At 44.4% G+C, this 12620-nt stretch overlaps 1 protein-coding gene across 1 annotated transcript; it reads left to right on the top strand.

Annotated features, from left to right (window-relative positions):
- The first annotated feature begins 354 nt into the window (after positions 1–354).
- LOC139199049 (E3 ubiquitin/ISG15 ligase TRIM25-like) lies at positions 355–12168 on the top strand. Its single transcript, XM_070828057.1, has 8 exons — positions 355–980; positions 2112–2207; positions 5218–5298; positions 6117–6269; positions 7120–7279; positions 7452–7490; positions 9782–9859; positions 11615–12168. Exons 1-8 carry the CDS (start codon positions 381–383, stop codon positions 12166–12168), a joined length of 1761 nt encoding a protein of 586 aa, XP_070684158.1. The 5' UTR covers positions 355–380.
- The last annotated feature ends 452 nt before the right edge of the window (positions 12169–12620 follow it).

The raw sequence follows: 12620 nt of genomic DNA, 5'->3' as shown, positions 1-12620 counted from the left end.
TACCTTATCTTATCTTATCTTACCTGAAGACTGAAGGAGCCATATTGCTGCTGAACTATTTAAAAAGTCATTAGTAAAACTTGTATTTACTTCAGTTCTTGTTGGAAGCATGAATGTGGATGGAAAAACGTGGAGAAATAAAACTGTGCTTCCTTAAGCGTTTGGGCGAACTGGTCCTTTAAAGGGTGCACCTGTCTGTAAGACCGAGCCGAGGGCACACAGCCCACCGACACCCACCGTGACATTGCGGAAGGGCTATTCCCGCATCCTGACCCCTCCCCTTCACGACGGCACACCGGGAGTCAGGAGGAGCAGCTCCGCCAACAACACCGGAGGCACCAGGCGCTGCGGAGCTCCGTCCCGGTCCGAGCAGACCAGCGATGGCCCAGGCGAACATCTCGGTGACGGAGAGCCAGTTCAGGTGTCCGGTGTGCCTGGACATCCTGAAGGACCCGGTGTCCACCCCCTGCGGACACACCTACTGCATGTCGTGCATCAACAACTACTGGGACCAGGCGGAGTCCGGCCAGTTCAGCTGCCCCCAGTGCCGGGAGACGTTCAGCCCGCGGCCGGTGCTCCGGAGGAACACGGTGCTCGCCGAGGTCGTCGACAAGCTCAAGCTGAGCGAAATGGTCACGGCGCCGGAGCTCTACCTGGGGGGAGTCGGGGAAGTCCCCTGCGACTTCTGCCCGGCGGAGAGCAAGCTGAGGGCGGTCAAGTCGTGCCTGGTGTGCCTGGCGTCCTTCTGCGAGCTCCACGTCCTGCCGCACCGGGAGGTCGGCACGCTGCGGCGGCACAAGCTGGTGTCCGCGGTGGAGTGTCTGGCGGAGCGGCTGTGCGCCCAGCACCGCCTGGGGCTGGAGCCCGCGGGGGGAGGCTCCGAGGCGGAGGCCGCGGTGGAGTGGAGCGGGGACTGTCTGCTGTGCGAGGCTGACCGGGAGGAAGTGCACAACGTGGACGCCCATAGAGCCAGAAGACAGGTAGGGACACCCTGTGGAGGTGTTTGTTAAAAAAATAAGACTCTGATTCTATTAATCACTATTAACTATTGTATTCTGTGTATATAAGGTTTTCTTCTAAATATATTCTGTTTATTTAATTTTCTATTTCTTGAACTGTGTGCTTTGTCCCCTTGAGCTGCAGTAACAGCAAACTTTCCCCACTGAGGGATCAATAAACGTTATCTTATCTTATTAGCTCCATAATCTGACACCATCAGGTGTCTTAAATGATGCCTTATATTAATGTCAGTGATCCACAGATCAGTTGGAGCTCAGGCCCTCAGGCTCTTCACATTAAAATGACTAAATTCAAACTAACAACACCTGTTGCATTCAGACCAGATTAAAACACTATAAGCAGCCCACCAGATGTTTTCTCTGTGGATCCCATACAGATGTGTGATCACATTCCTCATCCACTGTTGTGTATGACTTTATTGATCCATGTCTGACCTGACCAAATGATATTGTAATTTTATTTCTATTTAAGGCTGCCGGCCGTCGTGTCAAACCACATTTTTGTCTGTTTGACAACCAGAAATAAACAGTTCTCTGTCCTCTTCCCCCCAAAAATAATCTATATAATAATCTATTACCATCATGATGGCAAAATGCAGTCTGGGCTGATTCACATTCAGCTTTTCAAAGTAAAGTTCGTAGTGCTGAAGGAGCTCAAGTCCGATTTGCAGCTTCAATGCAGCTTCTGAGTCAGTTTGACTTGTTTTTTTTTGAGGCCTGCAGTTCACGTATTGCGTCTAAAAGGTCCAAACAACAACAACAAAAGAGAAATAAAGCCAAGTTTATCGATTTGATAGAAGGAAAACATAGCGGAGGAGGTGTAATTGCACCCCGTCAGACCAGCGCCAGAAGACAGGTGAGACCTTGTTGGCTCATAGGTGGTGAATAAATCTAAAGAGTGTCCTACTGTCAGGATAAAACAGGCAGGCTGAGGTGATATCTTACATTACTGACAGGTAAGAGTCTCTTTACGCTGGTGTGTGTCAAGTAAAGAGTCAAACCAAGACCTCCAATCAAAAGCAATCACAACGGCAGGTGATACAATCAATAAGAAACGATCATCAATACAATACAATACTGTGTGTCCGTCAGCATCAGCTCCAGGAGTCTCAGAGGATGATTCAGGAGAGGACACGCAGTGGAGAGAGGGAGCTGGAGGAGTTTCAGCAAAGCCTGGAGTCCCTCAAGGTGAGACACACACACACACACACACACACACACACACACACACACACACACACACACACAGGTGACCCCACTTGTTCTTTGCTAATCTGATTATTGCCTCCTGTTAATTGTTAAAACACCTGGAAGACACCTCACACATGCTTCTTCTGTCACTGTATGGAGCCACTTAACTCTTTTACTGTTTGTATCATATCTATAATAATATATAATAATATATAATTAGAATATCTATAATACGTATAGTCTGTGTGCTGTATATTTATAATGTAGCTCTGCAGAGTTAATTGTATTGTTGCAGGTACGACGTTGGTCTCTGCAACTGCTCAAGCTTGATTAATAACTATAATATTGTCTTTATAGCATCTCCGAAGTGTTTTACATCAAAGTCATTCAAATAAACTAATAACATGTCGGTAAGTTTCAACAGCATCAGCGTGATTGAAGAGTCTTAACGGATCTTATTCCACAGTTTTGGTCCATAGTGAATGAGAGCAGTGTCCAATGATCTGAGACAGTCAAAGGAGTACGGAGGTGCTGAACCGTTCAAAGCCTTGTAAACTAGTAATGAAATCCCTAAAGGGGACAGGAAGCCAACATCAAGATGCTAAAATAGCTGTAATGTGCTCTCTTGTTTTTGTTAAAACTCTGGCATTTACATTTTGCTGAAGCTGCACACAGATTTGACACAGTCGATGTGCATACTAAGGTTTGAATCGCTCAGGGTTTCTGCTTCAGATTGACTCCGCTGTGCCAAACTCCACTTGGAATTTTGCATATTTTAGCACCAGTAACTCCCCCATTTAATTTCAAATGGTTCTTACTCATCCAAGGCACTCTGTTGAATGACGTAAACTTGGATGCAGTTTTGGCAATTAGCATTTATCGTCCCTGCTCTGGTGTTTTTTAAATCAAGCGCTCCCTGGCCACAGATAAAGTGTACACCCCGTGATCGACCATTCTCCTCTGCCCTGACATGGTTATTTGGAACAAGTCACAGTGATTTTGATTGATTTGCACATTTGAATACAGTTGTTACTGTTACTTGATTTATTATTAGTTATTATGAAGTGATGAGAGGTTGATTAATGGAATGGACTTCTAACTGAGATCAATGATTGTGACCTCATCACTGAGCAAACTTCATTCATGCCCGTCATGCGTCCGCCTACTGCGATGCATGTGCTGTATCACAGCGTGCGCTTTGTTAAGCACACAAGACACGAGATTACATAAATAGACTGGACTTGACATTTACACAGCTGTCCGCGCACAACAGGTAACATCAGGCTCACACACTGGCTCGCCCCCCCTTTATCTCTCAGGAGCTGTTGTATCAGTTTCCACTGCAAAGCTAATTTAAGTTCCAGTTTCTATGCCGCTCCTCCGTTCTTCCAGGAAAGCCTTGTCTTCTCCCTCCTCCCCTCCCCATCATCTCCATCCATCCTACTTGCGGCTGCTCTAACTTCTCGGAAATCTGCTGCCGTGGCTCAATAAAGCTTCTGACTGTAGTTTGACTTTTATCAGATGACGTCCATTTGTTATCTTGTCCACTGCTCGGATGGCTGAGGTTCACTCCTGACCACATCTGCGTGAAATAGTGCTCTGGATAAGCTGCACTCAGACTTTTTAAGCTTTTTCATTTCTTTGGTGTTAATTTGTGTCTTTAGAGAGTTTTATTCTTCCAGGAGGCCCCTTTTTTTTGAGAGAGAGAGTTAATAACAAAAATTGGCAACACACTCTAGATAGATTTAGAGCATTTGCACCAAATGTTGGCAAAAAATGTTGTTGTTGAACTCTTGTAATGACATGTATTTCCAAATTTGGTGATTGTGAATTCTGATAGACAAACTGAAGGATTAAATAATCCTCTATGGGTTGAAAAAAATTCTCCTGCCTCTGAAACTAATTAAACTATATGAAAAAAAATTGGATGATCTGAAAAATACACTACTCACTAAAAGTTAGGGATATTCGGCTTTCAGGTGAAATTTCAGGATGAACCTAAAATGCATTCTAACCTTTCCAGGTGAACTTAATGTGACCTTCTCTAAACCTTTGAATGCACATGTCCAACTGTTCAGTGTCTCAGTACTTCCTGCACCAGCTGCTGTTCTCTAACAAGAAGCTTAACAGCAACATTCACAACAGGTTTGATCCATGAATCCACCAATACATTTCCTGCTTCAGTTAGAATTGGTATTTAAACAGTCCTCCTCATCCTGCTGTTCACATTCTGACATCATGAGACCAAGACGACACCTAACAGTTGATCAGCAGCACCTCAACACTGGAGGCTTCAAACAGGAAGTCCTCAGACGGAGGTGTTCACTGAGCTTAGAGGGTCACAGAGTGTCATCAGGAGGTTGGAACAGTGATACAGAGACTGGAAGAGTCACAGAAAGGAGAGGAGTGGACGTCCTTTGGCCACGTCCCAATTTATTGAGACACTGAAAATGTTTTGTTGTGGTTTACCTACCACTGTTGGTAGATTTTCTTCAAATACATTGTTTAAGATGAAGAAACTACCATTGCATGCTTCTACTTAAATGTCCTACTTTCATGATATAATATCACTGTAGCATTCACTTTTCACATTTTCCATATATTTCACCTGACAGTTGAATATCCCTAACTTTCTGTGAGTAGTGTATGTTGCCACAAAGGTAAAAATCAGACCTGTTTTTCTTGGCTCGTGTCAAATTTGCAATGAAATGACATGATTCCTGTTGGAGGAGGTTGTGAAGCATAACATTGTTCTAAACTGTAAGAAAAAAATTAAATATCATTGATGAGATATACTTAACAACATAACATAACAAAGTTTTAGTTGACATGAAAGCTGAAAACAAACGGAGGTTGGTATTAAGGAGTCACCATTTCTTAGAAAGTGACAGTTTCCTAGAAGTTTGAATTGTGTGTATTTATAAAGTATTTACTTTGTTCTACTCTAACTACTCTCGTGTTCAACTGTGTGTGTGTGTGTGTGTGTGTGTGTGTGTGTGTGTTTCAGGTGTCAGCGTCGGCTGTTCTGGAGGACAGCGAAGCTCTGTTTGCAGACATGGCACTACGCCTGGACAAAACCAAGGCAGAGGTGAGCTAGTAGTATTACGTTATATTACATTATATTTATTTAGCCGGCGCTTCTATCTGAAGCGACTTACAATAAGTGCATTTAGTTGGAGCAGGTGAAGTGATCGTAATAACAGCATTGATTCTCTTAGGAACCGATAGTAGCACTCAGAAGGGTAGCAGGTCATAGTGGAGAGCGGCACATGGTTAAAATGACTTGAGCTGCTCAGATCTGTCTGATACACAAAGTGATACAGATTTGATTTGATACGATCCCAGTTTTCAGCCTCTGAGACACAGTAATGACAGAAACCTTCTACAGGAGACGCTCTGTGATGTTGGCTGGGACTTCAGCTCTTCACAGAATAAAAGAATTTTATATTCTGGTTTGCCCTTTTCATGAAACACGTGCAAGAATGGGCTTTAAACGCAGTGGTACAAGTGGACTGTAGGTCACTAAAGGATCAGTACACCCTTTTAGTCATTGTCTCTGAAGTTTGTACAACCATCAGATCAAAGTTATTCTTTTTGTTTTCAGTTTCAGTTTTTATTTTTGGGACATGTTTAGTTTGAATTAGTTTGAGTGCTATGAGGCAAAACAGTCACAAAATGTTTTGTGATAGATAGAAACCAAGGACATTTTCTCTTTTATTTTAGTTTGCTTTAGTTATTTAAACACACAATACATTTTCTTACTTTCCTTACTTTTATTTTGGTGAAATGTTTCATGGTTTAACCCCACACAGTTTTTTTTCTGTATCATTTATGTAGCTCAGAATCACTCATGGTACTTTTAAAGCACATTTGGATAATAATTGATCATCTACTTGTGCGCCGTAGGTTCGAGCGAGGCTGGAGGCGAAGGAGCGCGCGGTGGTCGGGAGGGCCGAGCGGGACCTGGAGATGCTGGAGAAAGACCTAGAGGAGCTGAGGAGGAGGGACGAGGAGATCAGTCAGCTTCTGCAGACTGAGGACAGCGCCCATTTCTTACAGGTGAGGCGGAGAAAGCGGGAGGTCATGGGGGATGCAACAGGGAACAAAGAGAGTGTAACAGGAAACAGACAAATTGATGTCTGTATGTCAACTCATTACAGATGCTGAATCAGAGCTAAATAAAGGTGAAATGTGTTAAATTTAGTTAGTCATTGAAGTTCTAAAGTAAGATTAGTGACCACATTTGTCACGGTGGTCATGGTAGCATCACAGGATACGGCAGGTTTAGTCACATGAAGACTTTGGGTCTTTACAGAGAACACTCTGCAGACATAAACAGGTCAGTGACTCCCATGTTGGGAATTATTGGCCTCAAAGACATAAAGCTGAGTTGTCTGTCTAGAGACGTTTGCTCTCTCAAAGTCAAATAACACATCAGCTGTAGGTGGAAGCACTCAAGTACAATCTCATCCCTCTCAGATGTATCTTTATTTATCCTGTATTATTATCCTGGACTGGACTAAACTACTGTACCTGACTGTATGCAAAGTGCTAGCTTTGATACATCAGTGTTAACAAGCTAATCATAATGAAGTATTTCAGTGTGATTTTGTGTCGGTAAAGAATCTGAATACGTCTTCCTGCATTGCACTTTAGCAGTTCTTGCATTTGATAATCACCCATTACATCTAATGCATCCTGGAGGCCATAATAAACTCACCAAAGTGCACAGAGAGACATTCATCTTCAGATGATGAGGGAAGAAGGGATGGGAGGAGCGAATGAGTCAGCAGTGACCAGTGGAAAAAGATAGCGTCTGCTTAAGTGCTATTTTCAAATTCAATTGTACAAGGAATTAAGGAGGGCGTATGCCAGGCTGTATTTTCCACTCTCGTCGTTATCCACCCAGGCGGCTCCTCTGCTATGCGTCCCACTCACCACCGGTCGGCACTCCAGAGCCCTCAGCCTGCCCACAGAGGCCTTCAGCGGCGCCAGGAGAGCGCTGTGCCACCTCCGCAGCCACATGGAGGAGGTCTGCAGGGAGGAGGTGGACAAGATCAGCCGCGCAGGTACAGCAGATGACTTCCAGGCAGGAAGACGGTCATTAAGCATGATGTGGAGTAATCAGCACTAATAAATATATCAAACACATGCAGACACATGTGGGAATATAACGTTTAAATATTGCAAAGATTCAGCAGCAATGCTCAGTTTCATAGTATGATTCCGCTTCTCTTCCAGTTAACGAGAACTATGTGTCTGGTGGAGAGTGTCTAAAAGGTAAGCATAAGAAACGTGATACACAAACGCACACACACACACACACCCTCTGTGACAGCGTCAGGTCTGAGGTGACCCATTTTTCCAAGGCTGCAGCTTTTGACATGACATTTAACACTGTGAGGGATAGTGGACGTGTTAATTATTCATGCCGAAGAGGACACGCAGATGTCCGATAAAACACACTCCAGTGGTGTGGCGTATTAATCAGTTCAGTTTAGTTTGATGGGAAGGGTTCAGATTCAGCCCCCCTCTCGAAGTTTAAATCGAGCAGTTTAAAGGGAGAGTTTCAATGACAGCTTGACTGAGAATCCAGTGTTTCCTGTTTACAATAATTGGATGTATAACTCAACAGCTGAGCTCAGATGGTGGACAACAGCACCTTGCAGCCTGAACAATACCTTGTAACCATCCGCATGTCAGTATGCTGACATTAGCTCTTAGCTCTAAACACCTGTGTGTGTGTGTGTGTGTAAGTGCATCCTCACAGAGCCACTGGATGGAGGACCTTTGGAGTCTTTGAAGCCTCTTTGCGACTAAAATTGTCTTGTTTTCAGCCATTGTATTTTTGGCGGACATGTTTTTTGAGCTCTAAGTATTAACTTACAGCACGTCTTATTCCAAAAGCTTTGTCCCGGGGGAATTGTTTTTATTGTGCTATTATTGGTATTGTTGAGATTTTAGACAATATATCAAATACCATTCATATCCATTGTATTGGGGAGTTGGCAGACATCTCAGTGCGGAGAACTCCAAACCAATACAGCCAGCAGTACCTGCAGGGCAGCAGACCTCTGGGGGTAAGTGGAAAAGTGTGAGGGGTTTTTGGTGAACTGACCCTTTAACTCGGACAAGCAGCTGATTTTGGCTTTGCTAGCTCACCAGCCAACAGGCTAATATAGCTCATCTCAACTTTTAAAGGAGTAGTTTGCTATTTTGGGATCACGCTCATTTACTTTCTTATTGATGAGAATATCGATGCCTCGATCACGTCTACTCATTCAACATGAAGCTGGAGTTTTATACTAAGCTAAGCTTCATTTTCATATTGAACAGACAGATATTAGAGTTGTTTGGGGCGTCTCTGGTTCCAGAAAACCCACTCGTTATTCCCAGTGCAATGTTTGGTGGCTCCTCTACAGCCTCAGTGACCACGAACACTCTCCTGGTTAAATCAACAGTACAAATAGGTACACAATTTTTGGAAATTTGCCATTTTATTGTGCAGTTCAAACCCACCAGACTCCATTGACGAAAACAGCAATTTTACCTTGCAGAACACAGGAGTGGCTACTCTACTGCAGCCTCGGTCAGTTAGTTTGATATGTTATTGTATGTCACACAAATGTTGTGTTGGATCCGAACTAACCCTTTAAAACACCAAAGTCATGCAATAAGACAAACAAACTAGCTGATCCAGACATCGGTACACCAGCAACTCCTGAGTAAAATGACTGGTTTTGTCAGTGGCATCTGGTGGCTTTGAACCGAGCAATATAATGGCTGTTTCTAGATAATCAAAAAAGGATCTTACAGGTACATCTCTGCAGGAATCCTTACCAACATGTTGTCAGACACTTGTCAGTGGAAAAAACTAGCACTTCTAGTAGTAGTAGTACTTTGATTTGGTGCAACTGCCCCGAAGGATTACATCACAGCCGCTGTAGTTTGTTCACCTGCTGAGTCGACCAGACCACTTCCCACAGTTTTCATACTTTTAGCCTTAAATTTGAAATGGGAATACAGAATAGGGAAAACACTAACGGAACCATTTCCTAAAATCCCAAACTATTCCTTTTAATGATAAAGCCACAATGTGTAGGATTTGAAAATCCCAAACTCTGGTGGTAGTGTCGGGGAACATGACACTGGCTGAGAGACTGATTGTCTAATTTTTCCACAGAGTAACTTCTACACATGGTGACTTTTATGTTTTGATACTAATGCTTCATGCATCAATGCTCGGGAAGGTCTGTTTACTAACACGGCGTCATTACTGACCATGGAATTGATCCGGTGCGTTGGGTTTATTGGCATCATTATTTCCCAGGCACTTCTCCCTGTGTGGGTTCTCTGACTGTTACTGGGCTTGTATTGTATTTCTCCTAATTTCTCAGGCTCCCTTTTCTGTGTCTATTCCTCACTTATTTACATGTATTGTCTTTTGTTTCTGTGTCTCCATCTTGACCATCTCCATCATCAGTTCATTTGTTCCATTGCATTTATTTCCACAACACGGATTAAAGAGTTAAATACCAGTTTCTCTCTTTTTCTCTCGTGTCCCTTATCAGCAGTGCCGGTGTCGTTCCCTCTCTCCTCTTTGTCTCTGCAGCCGGCCGATCAGAGGATGAGGGCAGTTTTCCTCAGGTGTAAGTACAATGTCTATGCTCTCTCTCTCTCTCTCTGGTGCACCCATTCACTGTGACCATCCTGCATGTCATTCCCCATCTTGCTCTCTTTTCCATCCATTTGTCTTTCTTCCCTTTCCGTGCTTCTGGCTCACCAGATAATGAGACTCGTGCTGGGACATCTGAGAGCCCAGTCTGGATCCTCATAAATGATAGATGGCAATCATACTGTATTTATGACATCCAGGTCTAAGACCAGTGCCTTGTTCCGACAGAAACAAGCCAGCTGACAGAATGGCAGCATACCCTCACCTTGTTAGGGATAAATAATTTATTTGGTCAGAGGAGGATTAAGGCCGTATGTGTCATTTATCCCCTCTGTGCCAAAATGTCAGACGAAACGCTGGGCAGCTTGACATTTGCTGGTCAGTCTGTGTCCCACTCAACTGTGGAACTTGAGAAAAACTCGGAGAGGCAGAGTCGAGATGAGAGCGGAATCGTAAATCTGCAATATTATTGGTTTCAGCCAAATCTGGAGCAAAAACCATTTAGTTCACTCGTCCCACTTCTGCCATTAGTTTTGCAGATATGTGGCCATAAAACGAAGTATTGGACAAATAAAAACTCTGACTCTGATCTGCTAGATGAGATGTTTAAGGATCGTTGAAGATGATCCACTCTGAGGGGAACATGACTGTCTGTATCACATTCAATGACAATTCATCCAGTAACAAGCAAAACTGTTAACCTCAAGATTCAAGATGTTTATTGTCCTCCAGTTGCACCAGAACACTTGTGCTCTGTTAGAGAGAGATGAATGATTATTTTATGATATATAATGCATGATGTATTCAGATGTAAAACAAGAACAAAGTGTAGGGAATGAAATTCATCCACTGGGGACCATGAAATTCCAGGGAAATCCATCCAGTAGTTGTTGAGAGATTTCCGTCTGGATCACTGTGATGGATTACAGTCCCTAGAGACACTGTGGCTAGAAATATTAAACAAATACAAATCCCCCAGAACCCACGACTAGATCTTTAAAACCGCTTAGATAAACAATTTAGACAGTTAAAGCAGCAAATATGAGATGCTGGTGGATATTCAAATCATTTGCTTGCTAAATGACGACTTATCCAACACTTTGATTCACCTAGAATCTGTGACACCATCTATCGTTACACCCCAGAAGTTGTTATAGACTAACTTATGGTCGATCAGCTAATCGATTAAACAGCCGATCATTTCAGTAAAACTGCCTCCTACTTTCCTACTTCCTCCCCACCCCCTGCAAAAATAAAGACTGTCTCTCTGTCTGACCAGCTACTGCAGCAATCAGAAGAACCAAAAGGTTGTGGCTCAGTGGTAGAGTGGGTTGTCCCTCAATCAGAAGCTCGGGGGTTCGATCCCCAGCTCCTATGGGTCAACATGTCGAAGTGTTCTTTGGCAAGACACTGAACCCCAACTTGCTCCTGAAGCAGCTTCAGTGTGTGAATGAGTATGAAAGAATAGTCTCCTCCAAATTCCATCCCTCCTGTGTGAATGATGTGTGAACGGGTGAATGAGGATGTGATGTAAAGAGCTTTGAGTAGTTGAAATAACTAGACAGGAGCTACACAAATACAGAACATTTACCATTTACCAAACGCTGGTTACATCTAAGTGATGTTTGTTTGTCCCAGTCTGAGCCATGAGGAACACCTTAGTGTCTTCTGCCGAACATCACGGCCGTAAAAATCTAATTTTCTTTCTTTCTTTTTTTTTGTATTTCAGTTTCATGTCGTCTGTCCTTGGACCCTGACACAGCCCACCCAACTCTGGTTCTCTTGGAGGGGCCCCAGGGTGCCCACTGTGGAGAGGAGCCCCAATCCTACCCTCCTCACCCCCAGCGCTTTGATTCAGTGGCCCAGGTCCTGTGCAGGGAGGGACAGTTCGGTGGTGCCAGCTACTGGGAGGTGGAGTGGAGGGGCGGAGGGTGGGTCGACATCGGCGTCACCTACCGAGGCATCGGGCGAAAAGGCGGCGGAAAACCCTGCCTGCTGGGGCGCAACGAGAACTCTTGGCGGCTGAGGTGCACGCACGCCGGATACGCCGCCTGGCACGACAACCGCAAGACCACGGTGGCGGCCCCGCCCTGCCCCAGAATAGGCGTGTTCCTGGAGCGCCAGAAAGGAACGCTGTCCTTCTACAGCGTGTCGGACACCGTGGTGCTTCTGCACACCTTCCGCTGCCCGTTCTCTCAGCCGCTGTACCCGGCCTTCCGCCTGGACCTGGACTCCACCCTGCTCATCTGCCCCCATGAGGGAGGCAACGGAAACCCCACCTAACCGTGATGTTCGTTCATTCGGGACCTTCGTGTAACTACGACGAGAAAGGGCTGATCACTCTGCTTGTGAGGATGAACAGTGCGAAACATTACTGCAGAAGCAACATCAGGAAGAAGCATCACAGTCCGGAGTCAAACCTCACTTTTCCACGCACGTCTCTCCTCCTCCAAGTGTTTTCACGGGTTTTTCTGCAACATTTTTCGAAGCGGTCCTTTCAGATCTCTGCCAGGCCGAGCTGGGCCGTGCACCCCGTAGATGAAGTCTTCTCCATATGCATTTTTCACAGCGCACATTCTGACTTTATGTCATAACAGGCACAGCATGTGTGAGTAATAACATTAACAACACTGTTTTATTGGCTCTGTTTTATTATCTGAATATGAAGCTCAAGCAGCTCAATGGAACTTTTTGACCATCTTCCATTTTATTATCTTGCTTTTCCTACTGTGACC

The sequence above is a fragment of the Pempheris klunzingeri genome, chromosome 3 (genome assembly GCF_042242105.1).
Source record: "Pempheris klunzingeri isolate RE-2024b chromosome 3, fPemKlu1.hap1, whole genome shotgun sequence".
NCBI classification, from domain to species: domain Eukaryota; kingdom Metazoa; phylum Chordata; class Actinopteri; order Acropomatiformes; family Pempheridae; genus Pempheris; species Pempheris klunzingeri.
The sequence above is the reverse complement of the archived record's forward strand: the minus strand, read 5'-3'. Positions and strand labels throughout refer to the sequence as shown.